Source organism: Haemaphysalis longicornis, unplaced genomic scaffold (assembly GCF_048455015.1).
Source record: "Haemaphysalis longicornis isolate Haplotype H1 unplaced genomic scaffold, Haemaphysalis longicornis Haplotype H1 scaffold_3, whole genome shotgun sequence".
NCBI classification, from domain to species: Eukaryota; Metazoa; Arthropoda; class Arachnida; order Ixodida; family Ixodidae; genus Haemaphysalis; species Haemaphysalis longicornis.
This window is the reverse complement of record NW_027526335.1, coordinates 167137938-167159891: the sequence shown is the minus strand read 5'-3', so window position 1 is coordinate 167159891 and position 21954 is coordinate 167137938. Positions and strand designations below refer to the sequence as shown.

The following is a 21954-nucleotide window of genomic DNA, read 5'->3' as shown; positions in this document are numbered from 1 at the left end:
GTTGCTCCACAGGAAACGCGAGGCGTCGCTGGCGGGCAGCCCGAGGCACTACGAGTCCATCGTCAACGCCGGCTCGTCCATCATTTACTCGGCGCGAGGGGGACCCGACGACAGCGAGGGCGGAGGAGGAGCAGGAGGCCAAGCTTCGATGCACATGCCTCTCAACAACAGCTCTCAGGTGAGTGCGGTAGTTGCTGTGGGCGTGCTTGCGATGTGTCGTAACTGGGACGCGTTTTAAAGGTTGTTCAAGGGCTGCCACTCAGTGCTGCGAGCATGTCCATATCATAACCAGGGCCGTATCTAGAAGCACAGCCCGTGGAAACCTACGTTTCTGGAAGATGGGTGCGTGTTAACTCCTCGCAGGGGGGATTCAGCTTTGTTTTGATGGGAAGCTGTTTTTGGTGGTCTCGTGTGAAAGAGGTGACCTGAAGGTGGGTTTACCGACTCGACAAAGTTTACGAAATTCGCTCTGCGTGTGTCACTAAGAAGGCAGTCCGAAGTGCAGGGCGCTGGATTTGTCGCCTAATAACACGTGCGGCGGTTGCTGTTATCAGTTTGGTGGTGGGCGTATACTTCCACGCATTGCTTTCTTTGCATGCTTTTTACTCAGTGATATAAAGTTTTTCCATGCCTTACGACGAAACCTTACCCGCTGTGACCCTCTTTATGTATTATTTTCAAACAATTAACAGTCTTACGAAAGCGCGAATACGCTTGTTTAAAATATATCAAGACGAAAGCGAATAGCGTTTTATAAGTCGCACAAGCATCAAGTGTATCGAACATCTTGGAGCACAGCAGAAGTACAATACGTGAAGAAGGCAGTAGGCAAGACGGCACCGTCTTGTCTAGCGCCGTCTTGTGCATTTGCTTCATGAATACCAACTCACCCTAGTGTTGATTCTTCACCATAGGTGTACCGCGGATATCGCTCCATACGGCTGAAGTGATATGGAACGTACGTAACGTGGCCGCGTAACTTGTCAGAAAGCAACCTGCGTTCCCATTAGACAACGTCACTCCCTGCGTAGGTCGCGATTGCGCAGGTGCCGCAATTGAACCCTCTGACAGGTTGCCACACAAGATCAGACGATTAGTTTTCCGAGTGAATTAGCGCCTTTTCTTCGCTTTGGTTTCTCGGCTGTTTGCCATGATATATCGCTTGCCACGCTCAACCTCTTTATGTACACCGTATAGTCAGCCGTTCTTTCCTTTCGCGTCATATGCTGGCCGTGCACAGGCCCCTCCATGATTACCCGTGTGAGCAGCCTTTTTTTTGTGGTCCAGAATAAGGATAATAACAAAAGGTGTTCATGGCTAAAGTTTCCGCCAAAGACGTGTATCCTAACTGTGCATTCAAGAGTAGTCTAGCCCTATAGCACGCTCTTCATGAGTGAGCAAGTGTACAACGGTGCCGTGAGCTCAATTAAGAACGCTCGTGCGCGCCCAACACACACACCACGTGGCTTAGGCGCAAGCAACCTTTCGAAAGTTGACTACTGTAGTCCTCGTGAGGTGTGGAAATGAAGGGACGCATTTATATACATAGATAGAGCGGCTGTACAGTGAGACTCCGGTGGTCACACAATGATGGCTTCACTTGGGGGTCTCAATGTGGAAGGATATCATATTATTGTGCTCGTTGGGGGTTGTACCTGGGGAAAACAGTGCGTTTTTTCCAAAAGGCGAACTTGTGCCCGACAGCGACCCAGTCAAAGTCAGCTTCGACTTCTTCTTTCTCGTCTTTTTTGCCTTGGCCTCCGGGCGGCCCGAAATTTTCTTCTTCTTTGAGTGCATTATGAAAATCCTCTCTAATAGGATTCCGCTGACAGCGGAATCAACCTTACAGTTGTGGCAATATTGAAAAGAAATGTCGGATAAAAATTGACCACATGTCCTTTTTAAACACAGGAGTAGCTTTAAACGCAACGGAACGCATAGAGGCGTGATGGAAGGACCGCAGTCTGGAAAGAGGCCGGAGGTTGCTGACAAACCTGGACTATGATCTATGTGCGGAAGTGCGTATTCCACGCTCAAAGCACGGGACCTTGCGTGCGTGAATGAGGCCAGCTGCTGTTCTATTCACGCTGTTTCATTCAGCGGCTGTTCTAAAAATGCTCTAGGTTGTTGCACGGCCTCCTCAAGGCCAGATTACTTTTTTATGATACAACAATGGGTTCTTTTGATTGCTTTGTGATCGTAACCGGGTCTGTTTTCGTAACCATTCCAAGCTTCTCGGATTCACGCTTCTTGCGTTATTGTGCCCCTTAAGGAAGAAATTCCTTCAATGGAATACAAGTGCTCCTTAAATGTTGTTTGCGCGTGCTTGCTTGTGCGCGTTCACAGCGGCGTAAGCATCAAGTTGTGAGCTGTCGCTAATGGCCGAACCGAACCCATGGCTCTCGGATGTCATTACGGGATTCATAAGCAGAACCCCACGGTTCATATGTTAACGTGCACGCTCAAGTTTGAGTCTTGACACCTCGCAGAAAAAAAAAGCAACAAGAAAATGACCACCGTCCTAGTGGCGGTGTCGACACCCGCCAGTGTAGGGTGCGCAGTTACATGCACATAAATACGAAAGAAAAATGCAGTAGACCTTCCCCCGCGGTAGTCAACGCGTATGTCCTGAAACGATACGGAGACCGCCCCCGTGACGTCACTACGAAAAGCGGCGTCGTAGTTTGCACAATAACCGGATTCGACGTCACTTCCTGCGATGACGTTTCTTACTGGATTATTGGTAGGAATACGGGCGGTAAACTGACATCTCTAAGACGATACAGGTGTACGATAATCAGATTTGGTCCAGGAAATTGCCGGAAACCGAATGCAGAGCATCGATGTCGAGCTTGTAGTAGCAAGTAGAACGTAAAGGATTCGAAGCACAAGCGAAAACCGCAAGCCGAGCCTCTAAATAACCAGGTATTTCTCGACAGCTACGATTCCTTGCCGTCTGCAAGTATTCGAAACCATTTAACTAACTAGTCACATCCCAAACAACTTACGAACACAATATATGATGTCTCAAATGTTATCAGAATATGATTAGGGTCGTTCGTTGGGCGGCCAAAACCCGACATTATACGGTATTTCCCCTCCACTGGAACGACGTTCTTGGAAATTCACGTGCACTCGATGTCTCCACGACACAGTGCATCCAAAAATACATTTATGGCAAGAAATAGGGGGTTTTTGTCTGAACATAATTTTAATAAAGTACTGCCATGTAGATAAAGTTGCAAAGTAGCCCCGACCGCAAATGTCACCCGAGTGATTAATTTGACCACTTAAATTCTTGATTTCAATGATAGAGTAAAAACATTCTCTTTGAAATCAGTTTTAGTTCCTCTTTTTCAGAGATAAATGCCCCAACCCAATTGAAAAACACAGGGAAAATTACTAATCGTCCGCGCGCCGCGCCACAGCAAATGCACCGCCCGACGTTATTTTAGGTAACAAAGGGAAGCCACGCACAGTCATATGTCGAAAGAGACTGCAAGTTTAAATTGTGTACAGACACTGTGCGAGTACAGTGACCTTGTTTTTTACTATGGATTTTGTGTATGCCTACGTTGCCCTTGCCAAAGCTTCTTGCATCTGAAAATGCATTAGTTGAGCTGATTAGTAGTTTGATGTTTATAAAAAAAACAGACCAAGTTTATTTGACCCTGCTCTAAAGGTACTGTCGGGAGCAAGCGTCGGCACCATTCGAATGGCAGTGCACCGTCCTCATATGAGTTTGTCCCTCCACAACTGCACACGTTACATTAACATTCACGTGTAACAACATTAAGGGACAGTAAGAGAGCGGAGTGGTCAGAAAACAAGCGCGTGTTAAGGACATATTAGTAGAAATTAAGAAGAAGAAATTGACGTGGGCAGGGCATGCAATGCGAAGGCAAGATAACCGTTTGTCTTTAAGGGTAACAATGGATCCTAAGAGAAGGCAAGCGTGGCAGGGGGAGGCTGAAAGTTAGATGGGCAGATGAGATCAAGAAGTGTGCGGGGATAAATTGGTCGCAGTTAGCACACGACCGGGGTAATTGGAGATATGAGCTATGTACCAACTGGCCCGCCTTCAATCCGAATTGTTGATCCATGGGAGAGGTCTTTGCCCTGGAGTGAGTGCAGATAGGGTGATGATTATGATGATGATGACGATGAACTTCAAACGTGCTTACCTGCACATGTTAACTGTCCACCTGTCTGTTTTCTCGCGCAAGCCGACGCGCGCTCAGTCCTCAGAAAAACCGAACGACTCCGGATATAGAATCCGGATTATTGCTTCCGACGTCGGCCGTATTCCAGTCCCACAGGGTACCCGGATCCCGGAGGCTGAAGCTTCTTCTGACGCACCCGCGGGTGTATACCGAAGTGTGAATTTCAGCGGGCCGTAATTTTGTACCGTGAGCTAAACTGCCCGAGGTTGAGCAGTTTCGCGTGCACCTGGAGAGCCGTGCTGCGCATGCGCGAGTTGCAGTGACGTCTCACGGCGCACAGCTGGCGCGCCTGAACCACCACTAACTCCGCGACCGCATTGGATTGGATTGGAAATCGTTTTAGCAGACCTAAGCATGATAATCAGCTAATCCTAGACAACCAGGAAACCTAAGTATAACCAGCTGAACCTTAGCTCACGCTACGTACATCTGGGCATAGCCGAGCTAAGCTACTGCTAATTTTTTTACCCAACCGACCACACCGCATCCGCTGACTAACTAACCAGAGTTACTGTTATTTTGCCAAGTGTCCAGAGTACCGTCAAACTGGGAAATACTGCTGCTCGAACTCCCAGAACTATCGCCCTCTTTGGTGTCGTGGTTACGCATGCGCTTGTTATCGTTATGGTCCTGGGTTCGATTCTTCCTACCTCTGTCTGTGGCCGTAATTAGCGTTCAGTGATAGCTATACCTCATGCCCGGTTGATAACTCACGATGAAAGCCATGCAACTTCATTTTTACCCAACCGGCCATACCGCTTGCGTTCACTCAAGCCACGGCTGACTTAGCCACCGATAGAGCTACGTGTGGTGATCTGTAAATAATTGTAGCGATGACTCACTGACAGCGGCTCTGACTAGTGATTGAGCGGAAGCAGTTTAACCAGTTGGGAAAAAATTAAGACAGACTGCTCTGCAGTCTAAGTTGAGAAGGCGGATGGCGAACGTGAAGTGCGTCCGACGTACCTTTAGCGTCTGGGATCGGGGAATGTCCGACGTACACTTAGACACAGTGTTTTTAAAAGAGTTATTAAAAACCCGGTTCTTCGCGAGTCCCTGAGCTTACAATTAGCGCCCAATTTTGCACCCAGAATTTCAGAAATAGTAAAATCCGTTGAGCCGCATGTAGGTTACGTATGGTTAGCAAAAACTGTTACAATTTTCTGCGCAGTGGTTTTGTTTTCTGCCTGAAGCAACCCCGCCTTTCAAGCCGAGCCAACTACTAAACCAGCGTTCTCTGTTATCAACGTGACCTTTGGAATTTACACCTACTCTAGTCATTCCGAGCATTCCAGAAACTTGTTGAGCCGGTGTGTCCACGGCAAAGGGATGCTCCGATATCGCGAATCCTGACCCGCGCGGAACGAACACGTTACCTTCATGCCTGAAGCGACAGGTGTTCGCGTACAGGCGCCAGGAGAAAGTCCGTCTATACTACACGTGCAACCTAATCCGCGGCCATTTTTCGCCGGATATTGTTGCGCCGCGTCACGGACGAGATGCGCGGGCGAAGACGCGTCTCTCGTTGCGAGCTACGTTCTCCGTGTTGCAGACGTGTTAGCGCGGAGGAGACGACGAACCTCGCGGCCCTGGCGCGTCTCGCGTCGTCTGGTGCGGACGCCCGATAATCAAGCTTCGCAGTTTTGGCAAAGCGCTCCTCCCGACTTCCGAAAAAGAATCCGTCGAGGACTAATCACGTCACTTAGAAGCCCTCCTTCCGGTGTTCTACGGGCGCTACTTCTTCGCAATGACGTTTGTAAGTCTCGATGGTCACTTGCGTTCGTGCTGCCCTCTTTTCTTAATATGCACAGCGATGAGCGAGGGATATTGCTGGTGACGAGACGATCTGAAAGGCCACTACGCTGGTAAAATGAAGCCACGAGAGGCCGGCATTCACTACCTTGCAGCATCAGCTCAGTGGTTAAAACGGTAAAGTGTTGATCACACTGGAGTAAGTTTTGTTGTGAGCACTTTAGCAGTATCTCTTATGGAAGCGAAGTAGCGAAACGCATGTGGGAATCCTTTTTAGAGGGGGGAAAACCTTCCGTTGTATTTTAGTAAGGCAGGCTTCATGGCCAATGTGTTACTTCTCACTGAACTAAAAAAAAAAAAAAGATCGGCCTGGCTGACCTGGCTTCGATTCGCCTGACTCGTGACCACCTGTAACATAGAGGCTCTGTTTATTCAACGAACTGCTTTGCGGCGCGGGCTGCTCTGTTGATGTATTATGGCAGTAAGTGGCGGTAAGACGTTAAGTAACAGCCATCTGCGCGCAGATTGAATGTAATGGGGGCAGACACCCGGCTCCTGCGAAAGCCTACAGCCAGCTTGGGTTGCCTTGGAAGGCCGAATGCGTAATCGAACATTTACAAGTGATCATCTGGCTACTTCTGGCATTTTAAAGTAGGTGTAGTTTGCGTTTCGCGCTTCGATGAGTCAAAGAGGAGACCCTCAAAAGGATGGGGTGCGCCTAATCTGAAGTCATGCAGTGCTCGCTTGTCCGGGCACTGGACGGAAAATGACTACTACTGCCAGACATCGGTGCATCGTAATTAGGTGATGATGATATTTCGGTTGTGTCCCAGGGACAAATTGAGGACGTGCCGTGTGTGGGATAAAAAAATTAACCTCTATACAAACGTACGGGTCTTTAGAGGACATGTCAAAGGGTCACAGTCTTCAGTAAGCCTTGTTGACCAGTTCGTTTCTATTACAAAACACATTTAGCGCAGCGGAAGCCACAAACGGTGAACAGACGGGACGGGGCCCGACTGCTAGCTCCGGTCCCGTCTGTTCACCGTCCGTTTCTTTCGCTGCGCTAAATCTTTTTTCTGTCACATAGTCTTGCTTTGAGCGTACTTTTAACCACGCCAGTGTACTTGAGAAAGTTGTACGTTTACACCCCTACATTCATCTTGCTCGGATCTCGGGATAAGGCATTCGCCAGGTTGAGAATGTACTGTATAGTTCATCAATTAGGTCGCCGATGCGGCCGCGTTGAGTAGAAAAATGCGGTTGGTTTTTCCACCCTTATTACCGTGAAGGACGGTTATACAAATCAAATCAGCAAAAAAAAATTCAGACGTGTCTAGAATGTTAACTGAAGAACATACCGGGTCATCACTTCCGATGAATTAGTGTGTGTGTTTACAACGTTTGCGACAGTGTAAGTTTGGAGGATTTGGTACGCCATGCCTGTAAAATAGCGGAACCGGACGAAAAGGGAAGAGGAAAAAGGAAAAAGGGAACAAACACGGCGCTCAGTCACAACAGATAATTGTTTTACGTAGAGAATGAATCACGTTATCATCAACAACTGCAGAAAGATAAGAACTAGAGAAACAGATTTCAATAAAAAACGCGATATATAAACTTATGATAGCACAAACCATTGCAATGAACACATTCACAGCAACGTCACGCGCACATCTGGTTGTCGCTTGGGGACCGCGCATCTAAGAAATTAGGCATCTAGGAAACTAGGCTTGTCTACACACACTGTACCTAGTCGCACAATCCCAGACGTTTCGACAATTTTGCACGCCGTCTGGTTTCCTTTTCTGCAGTTAGCAGAGTGGTGGTAACATCTTGGCGAACACCCACAGTCTCGGCAGTGTGTATCTAAGTCTCCACTAACTACTTGGGACACATTGTAATCATAATCACTTAGTCTTTCATTGAGGCAGCCATCAGCCTACACAACGCATCTTTTCTCACGCCATAAAGAAATAGATGGCCACTTTTTCCCAACCCGAAAAGAATCCTTTGAGAAGCTTTGTACGACATTTCTGGTCTTTCTCAAGCACCCGAATTTACTTTTCTGCAAATGGTGGTAAGTTCTGAGGACAGAAAAAACTTTCTCGTGATTCCGCTTCCTGATGTTCTTGAGGTTGTGCGATACGGCAGGTATGTATGGCATATGGCACTACAGCTACCTTTTATATTTTAATTTTTCTCCCCTTGAACAACCTTTCCATCCTTCTAGATATCTTTTTTTTATTCTTTGACCATATACTATGCTACCAATGGAAGCACATGCGTGGAGAAACTAGCTGCTTGAGGAACTAGAGAAGGCGCTGTTTCTTCATTGCAAGCAGACTAACACGGAACCTTTACGTAGCAAGTGTTTGCTGTGGCATTCCTCTCGTCACAACCCTTGAATGGGCGATTCCATAAGCCACAGTTGCTTGCAACCACTATGTTCATAATTCCAGCACACCTGTTAGTGCTTCAGCGTATTAACTGAAGTTTCAAATACAAGAACCTGATGCTACCCTCTAAAGACAGTTGGTAAATTAGGTTGATGTTGCTATGGCTTGCTGGAACGAATCCAAAAGCAGTGATAAGGAGTTCTAAAATCCCGTTTTATTTGTATAAAAGAAAATAAAAATAATTTACAAAGGAGAATACTTCCGCGACTCAGGCTCCTCCATGAACGTTCACTAATGCTATGTCTAAGCTAGCCATAATAAGGTCGCTTGAGATTGGTGCGATACACTACCCGACACAGACGCCTTCTTTACGCAAAAGTGGAGTTCAAGTACACGGTAACTAAATAAACAAATCAGTAAACAGACAGACGTGCATTGTTATAAAATTTTACTGGACCTCACTTGAGAATTCACTAATCAATAAATTCGATGAGTTCACGATTGGGTGAGGAGCAATAGAAATCTTTGACGTGTTTCGCAAGCGACGTATATTCTTCTGTAGTATTCTGAGAAAATGCGTCTTCGATGTTCTGCCTTGCATACGAATCCGCGACATTTAGAAACCTCGATTTTCTTTGAAAAAGAGAGCTTATTTATTTTACTACGTATTGTTTTCATAAACGATTACTCGCAAGGGCTCACCTTGTTTTACGCGTCTTCGTGGTCACACACATTTCAAACTGAGCCCTTTAGTTTTTTGTAGCATGGTTTGCTCAGTTGCTGAACCATTCTAGCTTTCTACACTATTTAACTATTGCCTATTTCACTTTCCACAGAGAAGCAGGGTTTCCTAAATAAACAGTCACGAAGGGGCACACAGACGCTACCATGACGGTGCTGTGAGCGCGTTCATTTTAGTTTTGTGTTATCACGGTTTTCCGTTTGTGTTTTTATCGAAATATGTTTTCGATCGTTCTCATCTTTCTGCAGTTGTTGCTGCTGATAATGTGGCTATTTATACTACGTGTCAAACAATGCACTTTCGGCGGTGAGTCAATGCCGTGCTCGTGTCATGCTTCGTCTTGTAAATTCGTTCGGTTGCGCTGTTTTCCGGGTTGCAAAGTTATTTTACACCGTAAACCAGGCCCACGCTGTAATATTTTATTCGCTTACACGCTAGTAGCCCACCCCATAGCGGTGTAGCACTCGTCTGCCCATGGGGAAACCCCGTTTCAGCGAGGTTTCCTGTTGAACACTCATTCCCGCGCACATGGTGTCGCAGGCGAGTCAGGAGGAGCACTGCCACAGCCCGGATGGCGTCGAAATCGACCACTCTGCCAGGAAGAAGCTCATCATCGCCAGCATCCTGTGCCTCCTCTTCATGATCCTGGAAATCGTAGGCGAGTACACGCGATTTACCCGAGATTGGAACACGGCGCACACAATAATGAAAACAATGAAAACAATAATGAAAACTCCTTTTAACGCGGAAATTTTGCGGTGATGAAGAGGGCAGCGAGGGATTACGGCGCTGTTTTTGAAGATTTCATGTGTTTGAAGATCTCAACGTTTACGGTGCCCATCCACTCACTGTAAACGGAGTGCTTATCCCTCTTTAAATTAACATTCAATAACACTACTTAAAGCTGGGTGGACGAACGTTGGTTAGTCGGTGCATCGGTGCTGAACTTTGATGGCATTGCTCATGACTACTTTCAGTGTTAGTGCCCTCTCTGGCTATTAATGAAAGTTATGTCGCTGGAGTATTCATCATTATTTTTCTTGAATCCATTTGAAAATTTTTATTTGAAGATAAGTACACCAACGCAAATAAACTTCCATGAGTTCCCATGAGTTTTTTCAGGTGTCGCCAATCGTTTTTCAATGGCCTGATCCTTGCCCTCTTGAGCCTGTTTTTTATTTCTTCGCCTGCGTCTTAATGGTCATGTTTCATCCGGCACCCATCCAAGCGCCTTCCTTTCGAGCATAAATATTTGAGTGCCACCCAAGCGGGAATTGGGTTCATCAAATTTTCAGTGATTTAAAATGGAAGGTATCCGGTAAAGTACATCGCTCCCGACTAAGCGTGAGAGAAAGGTGCAGTTTTCACCACTGTAGGTACGCACCTAAAGAGGGTGGAAGGCCTTCGCAAAATTTGAAGTCATTTATAACTGCGCATGTTCTAAACTATAACTCACTTGTGAGAGACTATTGTTTTTGATAGCTTCAGTTCACAGCGTGAATACCCAAAAATGCGCAGTGGAAGGAGGGGGGGGGGGGGTGTGAGTACAACTGCAGTTCAAATAACAAGAAAGCGTACACGAAAGGTCACAACAAACATAAAACGTAGGAGAACGTCGGTAAACAGAGCTACAAAAATGATGGTGAGCTCAGCGCCGCTTCTGATTTCACACTAGAGTTGCAATCGCGGCTCCTTCGTGACTATTTGCTGCCCAGAAGCAAATGTCCGCAGTTTTCCAAAGTTTATTTTGCGATGGTAGATCGTTGCGCGTAGCATATCGAGGCCGATGCCGATGTATTAGGGCCTTTTAATGCAAATAGTTCTGAAGACCTGGGCCACTAATGTCTGCATTGCGAATCGACACCCCTTTTCTTGCTCATGCTTTGCCTATAGGTGGCCTCCTCGCCAACAGTCTGGCCATTGCAACAGACGCTGCGCACCTGCTTACCGACTTCGCGAGCTTCATGATCAGCCTGTTCTCCATTTGGCTGGCCCACCGGCCGGCAACCAAGCGTATGAGTTTCGGCTGGTATCGAGCAGGTGAGTACAGTTGGCGCACAGAAGAATCAGTTGGCGCACAGAAGAATCTATATCATGACGACTAATTCAAGTGAACTCTCATCTAAAGCTGCTTACGTACAGCTTAATATATATGCAACGTTATCGATACACTTGCCGTAAATGGCCGCAGTAAATCCACACTGCACCATGTTACACGGGATGACACGGTTACATGAACAGGCAGTACAACACGACGGGAGAAACAAGATCAATAGGAGGCAGCAATTGCCAGCTCAGACATGGAGCTTCATGGGAAACTGATTAAACAAGTTAGATTGGTGGCAAGATCCCACGGAGCCTTGCAATGAGGACCCCAACCACCGCTCGGCAGTGAATATACATATTTAATTTGTTCTCAATAAAGTTATTGATAATGACAAATGTACCCGCCGCGGTGGCTCAGCGGTTAAGGCGTTACGCTGCTGAGCAAGAGGTCGCGGGTTCAATTCCCGACCGCGGCGGCCGCTTTTCTGATGGAGGCGAAAAGCAAAAACGCTCGTTTGTACGAGATTTCGGTGCTTGTTAAGGATCCCCAGGTGGTCGAAATTAATCCGGTGCCCTGCACTGCGGCGCGCCTCATCGCCTCCATGGCGTCGGCGCGTTAAACCATAAAATCAATCAATCAATCAATCAATCAATCAATCAATCAATCAATCAATCAATCAATCAATCAATCAATCAATCAATCAATCAATGACAAATGTGGTTCCTGAACAATCGGTAAAACGCAAAAGTCAGGAAACTGAGTGTCGCCCATTTAATTCTCCATATCGTAACAAAACAGGCGCATAAAGTTGACATTGTCGCGCATGCGCAGTTTACCCTGCCTACTGCATCAATTATAGTGCTGCTAGTGAAGTACAATGATTGGCCGCTCCCGGAACAAAGGAGTTGAACGTCTATTAGAGAACAAATTTATTGAGATATCGATGGCAACAAACATGGTCAATACAATAGGTTTCTACCAACGCAGAGATCGATGTGCACTACGAAAGGGCGTTATAAAATTCTTCGTATTTATGCAATGAATAAAATAATGGAAAAAAGTATTGTAATTACACCACTGAGTCTGGCAACATAGGCTGGGAGCAAGTATTTATTGCAGTGAATATTATACAATAATTGAGATATTCCCAAAGCTAATCAACGGATTGATGAGACATGCGAGACGGTGCTCCAGGGGATATGCAATGGAAGCGCGGGATTCGAAAATTTGGTATGATTAGGGCTGACATTTGTTTCGAGCCCAGGCAGACGAAAATCGCCTGAAACCATTTCCCAGCTAGTGGAGAGGTTTGCATTGGTCTGCATGGTGCAGTTATGAGCAATAGGTGTCAGAAATTTGAATACTCAAGATGTGTCGATGAAGGTTTTCTTGCTAAGCGTGGACAGAAACCGGCAAAATGAGTTTGTGGCAGTCATAGAAATGTGTTAGAAACGTTTCTTCAATATATCTGGAATGCGGTGTGGACATAACGCCATGCAGTGCTTGAAGGATAAATATATTCAGTTTTCTGAAGCCGTACTTGAGAAGCAAGACGCGAAGTTGGTGGCGGTATACGGACACTTAGAAAATTTATCAGCTACTAAAGCCACCTTTCTCATCTCAAAAAATGTCCATAAACGCTGCTGGGGCCCATCTATACGCGAACACGTCTCGTCAATAAATGCACCTACAACTTGCTAACACACTCCTGTACTAAGGTGCGCAAATCAGTCGCAGCTAGAGCTTCTGCAATACACACAGCTATAAGGAAGCGTTAATTTCACTGCAGAGCAAATGAGGACACGGCCACGACAAAGCGTGCGTTCAGCAGGTGTTACTCACGCAGGAGGTCGTACAGAGGCGGTGCCAACGGTTGCGACAAAATGTTGAGTGAAGCAGGCAACTAGCACAAGTTGTAGGTGGCCGACGACGAGAAGGGGCCAAGCCTACATTTATTTCTTTAAGCAGCTGCGCCGCGGTGGTGGACCAGCAGTGTAGAACACGGCACGCTCCAGGCCGTGTGACAAGCGAGTTCTTAGCGCGAGCTGGTTGATGATCGTGATAGGGACGCTAATGAAGACGGTGATGATAGCTTCGCTACTCAGTAACTCCACAATTAAAGAGATTGGGGCGACATGAGGGCGCAGCGGTTGCAAATATTTGGGGTGAATTTCGTCAATTCACGGACAAACTGTGGTTGTTAATGTATACTGTGTTTTGAGATAATTGATGACAGTGTATTCTAACGACGTAAAAAACCCACCGCAATCGAGCGAGCCGCGAGGAGGGGAGTTGCGGTTCACCGCGCTTGTTACAACATTGAAGCACCTCGCATGCGTGCTAGATGAGTGAAAGCCGATAAACACCGATGTCAGTCAGGTGCACTCCGATGTAAACACCTTGTGAAACACCATTCTGGAAACACCCCCGCGGGAAACTCGAGTGAGGTATGGTGCAACCAAAACACTCCACTTTGAAGTTAAGACACTCACCGGAAAAAAAAAAACACTCCACGGAAACCATCCCGGTCGAAGAAATGTGCAGAAATTTAAAGAATCTTCGACTAAGGCATAGCATTATTAGCCCGCTGGCATACACGGTGAGTACATTACAGTCAGATTTAACTATGGGTGGCGAAATACTTTGGGATATTTTATTGTTCGAAGGTTTCTTTTGCTCCTTCTCTCCAATGATGGAAATTTATACCATTTACACTTCGCTAAAGCGTATTTTTCCGTAGATGCGAACGTTAGTGCAGGATTGGCGCGTTTTGGTATTTTAATTCGTATTTCCAACGTTCTTTTCCAGTTGTTTTTAATTAAGTTGTTTTTTTAATTTAATTGTTGAGGAGGAGAACAAGATTCCCATTTATTTTTATTTCGTTAGCACATTTCTGTAGAATTTTTAATTTTTCTGTTTTCCTTATTTTTTATGGTTTTTCAAAATCTATTCGACCTTCATTTACGCTATTATAACGGTTAAATGTCTTAATTCCACCAATTCATTTTTGCGCGAATGCAGGTGGTTACAATGTCCAGGCTATGGAAGTACGTGGAAAAGAATGCTACGCATTAATACCCGTAGAAGTCTCTCCTCTCTGTCAGTGGGCCCCGCTGACAGAGGACTCTGCGTTCCGAAGGAATTTTTTTTCTTCCTCCCCCATGGCCAAATGTACGCGCCCGAAAAAAGCAGGCAGGATTACCTCCATGGATCCCTGTGAAAGCGACTCAGCAGAAAATAAAAGTTAGGCTTCGTAGTTTCTACAAAATAAACGGTTGTTAGGGACGCGGTGAAAGTGAAGATTTAGTGGTCGTGTTCAGCTTTAAAATTAGCTTCCTATTCATCAGCCATACCTTAGTTCTTCTTCTTGTTTCTCTTTCCACAGAGGTCATCGGTGCCGTCACGTCTGTGCTGCTAATATGGGTCGTAACGGGAGTACTGGTGTACATGGCTGTGCAGAGGATCATCCTAGAGGAGTACGAAATCAACGCCACCATTATGCTCATCACTGCTGGCGTCGGAATACTTGTCAACATCATGTGAGTTCACGCGCTAACGTCCAGTAAACACGTTGTCTGTAACAAGGCCTTTCAAAAGCTGAAAGGCTGCTGCTAAGCCTACCTGATGTACTCTACTAGATTGGAGAGTGCGGCAAGACCATGCTGTGTCGTGATGTCTGTAAAGGTGAGCGCGACAACTTTCGACTGCCACCCGCCGCGGTGGCTCAGTGGCTAAGGCGTTGCGCTGCTGAGCATGAGGTCGCGGGTTCGATTCCCGGCCGCGGCGGCTGCTTTTCTGATGGAGGCGAAAAGCAAAAACGCCCGTGTGTGCGAGATTTCGGCGCACGATAAAGATTCCCAGGTGGTCAAAATTAATCCGGAGCCCTCCACTTCGGCGCGCCTCATCGCCTGCGTTGCGTCGGCGCGTTAAACCCTTCAATCAATCAATCAACTTTCGACTGCCGTAGTGAATGCATAGTAGGGATAAATTTGTGATTTTTGCACGCTGCACTTTCCGATACTGTGCTGGGTGGTCCACTCCTTTAGCCCGTACAGCGTATCCTTCTTGGTGAAGTGTGTGCACGCGCATTGGCATGCCCTGCTTGGCGCTGATTTCCGGTATATCTGAAAGCGCGAATAGGAAGGCAGCTCTTTGTTTGTTCCTGCTATTACGCGCAAGGCCACATTCTGCGGTCTTCCTGTACATTTTACGGGAAAGTCTTCAAACCCCGGCCCTTACTCCCACACGAGAAGTGGGTGGCACAGCTGACCAGCTCCGACCTCTCCTTCCAGCGTAGCCTGGTGGAGAGGGCCCGGGAGGCCAGCTGCAAACCAGGCTATCCCTTTCTTGAGGAAACCCCCACCCTGCGGGTGCCCAGACATCATCAACAGGCTCGCCTTAGTTATGATGGCACCTCATCCTAAGGCTTCTCCTGGTCCTTGAAGCGGGCCTGTCTACAACTTGTGCCACCATTTACATAGCCATTCTGTTCGAACTGTAATGCTGTCATCGGCGTATTCCCTGCTATAACAAACTACCAGAAGACGACCATTTCAGTAGGCATAAATTTACCGTTCCATTGCAGTTGAAGGCTCGCTTCCATGGTCTCTGCGCAAGGCCCGACGTATATATTATTCTGCTCTGCATAAGCGATGAAGTAACATCTGTGTAACTGGTTTGATCAGTGTGCTCGAAGCTAAAAGTGCAAACGCCGTTTGGAACGAAACGACGCCTCCGTGACTTTACACTTGGTGCACAGGGTTACCTAACGTACATGTGCTAAGGTAGCATATATTACAGAAGTGCGGTTTCAAGCTAAAAAAGGGTTATTGTGCTAAGTCCATTCATAACATTCGTTTACTTGCACAGCGAAGACGATACGGTGTTCAGGCGAGACCTGAAACTGGAAACAAAGGGTCATTTATGAAGTGTTTGTGCTGTTTGCAGTTTATTTCATCCCGCGAAAATGAATGAAGCTATTGAATCTATTTTGAAGATTGCCGATGTGTCGGAATAGCACACAAAGTAATGTCTCCAATAGCCTAAAGCGTGCGGTCAAGGCTGGATGAAGTGTCAGTACAGTGGAACGTGGAGCCACTAATTCGAAGGGAAGGAAAAAAAGGTTGGATGTACTAGGCAAATCTACTTATGAAGTGCCTCATGTGTACAACGAAAAATTCACGGTGAAATTGGGTTGTTCTTATTGTTCAAAGCAAAGAGTAGTCGACAGTTTTAAATTTGGTGTAGGTTCTTCTAAGAATTGTTTCGTGCAGCTGAGCTTATCTGGCTAAAAGAATTAGTTATTTTTGGGCAGGCTTAGCGCGACAAAAGATGGAATTGGGAAAAGCACTTGCAGCTCGTAAACATCTTCGTAAGTTGTCTGCATGGTAAAATGTTCTTTTGAAGTGCGGACACTGTCACTGTCAACTGAAAGCACCCGTAATACTGAAAAGAGAGCGGAGGTGGTTAATAATTCGAGTAAAAAATAACAATTTGCAAGGTTAATGTGGGAAGAAAAGGCAGCAGAAGTTATTTAATGTTCGCGTAATGTTGTTAAAACAACCGGGCTGGGCAATCTTTGATCGTTAATCCTTAATGAAACTTTTCAAGGCTACATTTTGATTACGCTGTAAAGACGCGCCGTAATTCGCTCGAGTAAATCCGCATAACAACTCCGGCGCCCGTTAAAGATCCCCAGGTGGTCAAAATTAATCCGGAGCCCTCCACTACGGCGCGCCTCATCGCCTGCGTTGCGTCGGCGCGTTAAACCCTACAATCAATCAATAACAACTCCATTTAAAACTGTTTTCTAAGAAACAATGCAGCCTAATTCCCGTCTTGGGGTGTGACGATGGCACCATTCGGTTTATGTAGCAACCGCTTATTATTTTTGTTAATAAATAGTCGTAACCTTGGAAATGTTATGTGCCCTAGGGGCGAAATTCGGTTTCGCTCGGCTAAATATATGTTCAGTAGAAGACGAGTTACAGCCGTCATTCGTGACCATGGTAATCCCAAGCCGGTATTTAAAATCTAGTTACGAAAGCTAACCCATAGCGACTAATAAAATCAATCTAAAAAGTGCCTAACATGGCAATATTTCACAACCTCTCAGCGGGTCAACGTGTATAATTTGTTTTAAGAGTGGCAGATATTCTGAACAAATTAAATTTTATAAGGCATGTTACATTCTAGTACGTACTGTAACAGTTCATATCGATTGGATATATGCATCCGGGGTGGGCACATATCCAATAGCTGGAAATCCTTTTGATTGGCGTGGAAAAGTATGAAGCTCCCTTAACTGTGGTGGTCTTTGGAGCCCAGTTTCTGTGCCGGATTCCTCATCTTGGACTAGAAATAAACGCTCCTTACACCGGAATAATAGCATATGCACATAACATGTTTAAAAAGGTGGAGCCGTTTCTCGGGAACATGAACTTTCTGGTCGCGCTCTAACATGATGCCCTGGTGTACTTAATTACCCCCAAAGGTATTGCTTAAAAGGTTGACACGGTAAACGGTTCCTCGAGTGAAACCTCAGAGAATAGCAAGAGAGAAATGCTGGTGCATCTTCTCGCAGCATGGGTGTCTCCCTACAAGTTGGCGGCGTCCCGCATGGCCACTCGCACGGAGGGCACGGCGGTAGCGAACACTCCGACCACGGCGCTCTGGCCGTGAAAACCGACTGCAACGGGTCCATCGACATGGAGAAGGCCTCGCCACAGCGCGCAGCTGTTAGATCGTCGCGAGGTTCGGGGAACATCAACGTCCGTGCAGCACTCATCCACGTCATCGGCGACTTCCTCCAGAGCCTCGGAGTGTTCGTGGCGGCCCTCATAATCTTCTTCAAGGTGAGCACACTGGGCAGATTCGCCGCATGCCGGAGCACGTACTCTTCAACGCTTCATTCGAGTACGCACGTTTCAAGTGCGCTCGCTAAAATCACGTGTGTCCTGGGTAATGTATGATATAAGGGAACTGGCGAGTCTGCGAACTCGACTTACTGTTGCGTGACTTCTACCCTCTCTCCAGAATGCCTCCGTGCATGTTCGTCTGTACCGAACACAATAACAGGAGCTGCAAACAAATCTCAGAAAAATTCCTTGCTAGTGCTACTTGCAAGGACGAGGGACTCGTTTCTCTTTCTCCAATACTGGTATGGATCGTAGTAGCATGCACGTTTCACTTGAAACGTAGACATTGGCTCATTTGGAGGTCAGAATGAAGGCAAGAACAGTATCAAATTACGGAATGGTGCTTCTTTTTCCCCTCCAAAGCATTTTTTGACTTAATGTTGGTTCTAAAAAGGTTCTATGGGAGCGAGGGCTACGATTGTCAGGCAAGTTCATCTTCTGCGAACCGTCCCGGCGTCAGCGTTTAATTATCGCTATACACGTGGAAATATTCAAGAAATTACTTACGACCCATGCAAAGTGTAGTTAAAAATAGTAAAAAGAAACGTCGCAGTCGAAAGCTTGATGCTCAGTCACGCATTGTGAGAAATTAGAGCAATAAAACATAATCATTCATCTATATGTAGGTGTCTAAAAGACACCGCTGTATCTGTGTCTCCTAGAATTCACACGAATCTGGTTCCTTCCGCCTCGGAAACTTTATGTTCGGCCCGAAGAGCACGCCTTGATCCGGCTTGAGGAGCCCGCAACACAGTTTTTCTCGCACGCCCTTCGCACACCGTGCCAACTGTGATTTGCGGTCTAACCGTCTCAGTAATCATGATTACTACCTTTAGCAGTGGCACTGGCTGCCTGTCGCTCCTTTGGTTGCTCTTCATTACCGGCCATTCACCGACATCATTCCCGATCCATCCTCTTCTGCCGCCTACTGGCCCTCCACTCTCTTCACACTCCATTTTACTTTTTCACACACACTCACTCCCTTCACACTCCCTTTTTAGTTTTGTAGATATGGCAGCACAGAGATTGAAGAACGCAACGCCCGTTTCCGGAGCGAACATCTTAAAGAACACTAAACAAAGATTTGTCATCGCATTTCGGATGACGGAGCATGACTGGCTGATAACTTTCGGGACGGGGAGTATATAAAGCGACAGAGCATAAAGACACCTACACGAGTTTGGGTTTCTCAATGATATGCACCTTAAAATACGTAGAGCCAATGTGTACAGAGAGGGGCTGAAGGGGAGGAACAACCCGTATACGGCCGTGTTCAGTTAATCCCCTGTTTGCGCCTCACGTTCGGGCTTTTGTTTGGTGCAAGGTTCACGATTTCATAGCAGTTCTAGTGCAAAAAAAGTGTATGTTCTCAAAACGTACGCGATGGCCCTTCAACAATCTTTCCTCAATTTTGTTCAGAGGTGAACGTAGGTGCAGTTCGGAGATACGCCAGCTGGGCGAGTTCAGTCGATAACTGGTTGAATGCCCATTACTGAACCCCTTTTGAGATTAAACATCTTCGAACAACAGCCTCAATACACAAATACTGGATGAAGAAATTGGCAGGTGCCAGGAGGACGCTCCTGGCACCTGCCAATTTCTTCCCCTAGTGTCTGCGTATTTACGCCATTATTCGAGGATGTTTAACCAGTACCAACTTGCCCAAATGTTCATCCTTCTGCACCTTTTAAGGAAGAAACACGTGTGCGGTGAGCGACGCGTTTTCACACGCTTTTTCCCCTTCTCCAGAACCGGTCTTGTCGCTCTCTTAAGCGGGGGACACATGTGCGGAGAGCGACGCGTTCCGGCGCGCGTTCTTCCCCTCTCCGTTCTTCCCCGGTCCTGTAGCATTCATGTGTGCTGCTGGCCGCCACCAGACCAGTTTCCAGAGTGCGAATACGCGTCCCTCTCCGCTCATGTGTCGCCCACTTCAAGCCCCTTCTACTGGTGCGTTTTTCGTCTGCGAATTCGGTAGAACGAACATTCGCACTTGCGAAGCTCGCAATGCCTGGAAATGTCGTCTACATGACTTGCGAACGTCGCGATTTTCGCATTTCAGAGGCACATTTTTTTGCAGACCGAATTAAGTCTGCCACGAGCAAAGCTTGTTGTGGTTTAAAAAACGGTTTATTTAACTTTGTAAACGAATTGTTTCAGCCTGTTTTGCAGTAAATACGAGTTTGTTTGCGTTTTCATGTAACATTCGCCAATTATTTATCAACATACGCACACATAGCAGAGAAGACAAACACAGCAACCAACCCTGGGTTCGCTTGTTGTGCGTGCCAAGCACACCTCGGTATACCTCGGACGGTTCCTGAATTCTTCTGTACTTGTTCCCTGCAGTGATGTTCGCCACATGCGCGAGCACCGATTAAGCATTCCTTGAAAACGGAGCGCGACATGGTGCTGTGAACACACGTGCGTTTGCTTTGGTGCACCCACGCCTGCGACGCCATTTGGTTGCTGAGCGTGCCGATTGTGATGCCGTGATGTTCACCTAGCTGCGTTCCTATCGACCGCAGGTCCGGCACCTCCACGCCGCACGAGTGGCGTTCGCAGGGGATCCTGGACCTTACCAAACATTTGGCACTTTGCCGCAGCAACGAAAAAAGCTCATTTTGCCGGACTAGCGGGGCAGCATCTGCGAAATCGCAGGGAAAATCGCACCATGTAGAACGGACTTTATGCGTGTCCCTGAGCGCTGCCGGACCGGTTAACGGAGAGAGAAAACGGGCGCGGAAACGCGTCGCTCGCCGCACATGTGTACGGCCCTTTACCTCTGCTAATCTTTTTTTTTATATAGGTCAATTCAATTCGATTTATTGTTCTATGTGGCGCTACAAAACATACCCAAAAACTGTTTGGACCCATAGCCAGCGGCTAGTAAGGGGCCCAATAAAAAAATGCAAGAATTGCAGACACGCATGTCAGTACACATCGTCAATAGTAAATTAAAAAAAACGGTAAAGACACTCTAAACACTTGTTAAAGCACATATTTCTTGAATGAATACAATTCTAAAAGCCAGTGAAATAAGCAAGAACACGTTGAATTTTTTCAGCAGTAACAACGGCAATTGCATTTGTCACGCAGGTTACAATGAATACATCATAATAAAGCACCAGAATCACTTAAAATTCAGGATGCCATCACATTGTATAAGAATAATCATGTCATTCGATAATGGGGTATAAGTGTGAGAAAACGTACAAATAATAGCTGCAAGCATGAACTCAAAGTGCGTCATTCATTTTAAGGTAGTGCGTTTTTATTGCAACAGAAAATTTGTTAGCAACTTTTACGTCATGCGGCAGGCTGTTCCAGATCTTTACACCAGTAAATTCTAGCATACGCGCACCGTACACATTTCTTTTTATGGCTGAGTTAAAGTTTCCAAAGGTATGGCCCCGTGTTGCGCGTGTAGGAGTATTAAGTGTAGACACGTCAAACGGAAGGTTGTTTCTTATTATGTTGTGGATACATTCAGCAGTTTTTTTCTCGCGAAGTAGATCAAATGGTAAGACGCGTAGTTCAGTAAACAGCGACTTGCTGGGTCAAGAGTAGCCAGAACGCGTAATTATTCTAAGAGCTCGTTTTTGCGCTCGCCTCAGGCGCTCTAGGTAAGTATTGTATGTCCAGCCCCACGACTCGATGCAATACGTAAGATGAGTGTGCACTAACGTGAAGTATAGGAGTCGCAGAACATCGGTGTCGAAGTATTCACGCAACTGGATCAGAGCAGAGCAGCCAGACGCAATCTTCGCGCAAACCGCGTCGACGTGATGTTCCCAGTGTATATGTTTATCTAAGCTGACACCGAGGTACGTAAAACAGTTGGTTGATTCAAGCTGTGCTTGGCAAATAGCTAATC

General features: G+C 46.5%; 1 protein-coding gene across 5 annotated transcripts in view; it reads left to right on the top strand.

Annotated features, from left to right (window-relative positions):
• LOC144175581 (proton-coupled zinc antiporter SLC30A2-like) overlaps window positions 1–21954 on the top strand; it is a 112945-nt gene that overhangs the window by 82075 nt on the left and 8916 nt on the right. For all 5 annotated transcript variants that reach the window (XM_077704639.1, XM_077704640.1, XM_077704641.1 and 2 more), the window contains exons 3-7: window positions 13–178; window positions 9657–9774; window positions 11010–11156; window positions 14549–14702; window positions 17747–18017. In XM_077704639.1, coding sequence (XP_077560765.1) covers window positions 13–178; window positions 9657–9774; window positions 11010–11156; window positions 14549–14702; window positions 17747–18017 — 856 coding nt within the window. The remainder of the gene's footprint in view (window positions 1–12; window positions 179–9656; window positions 9775–11009; window positions 11157–14548; window positions 14703–17746; window positions 18018–21954) is intronic.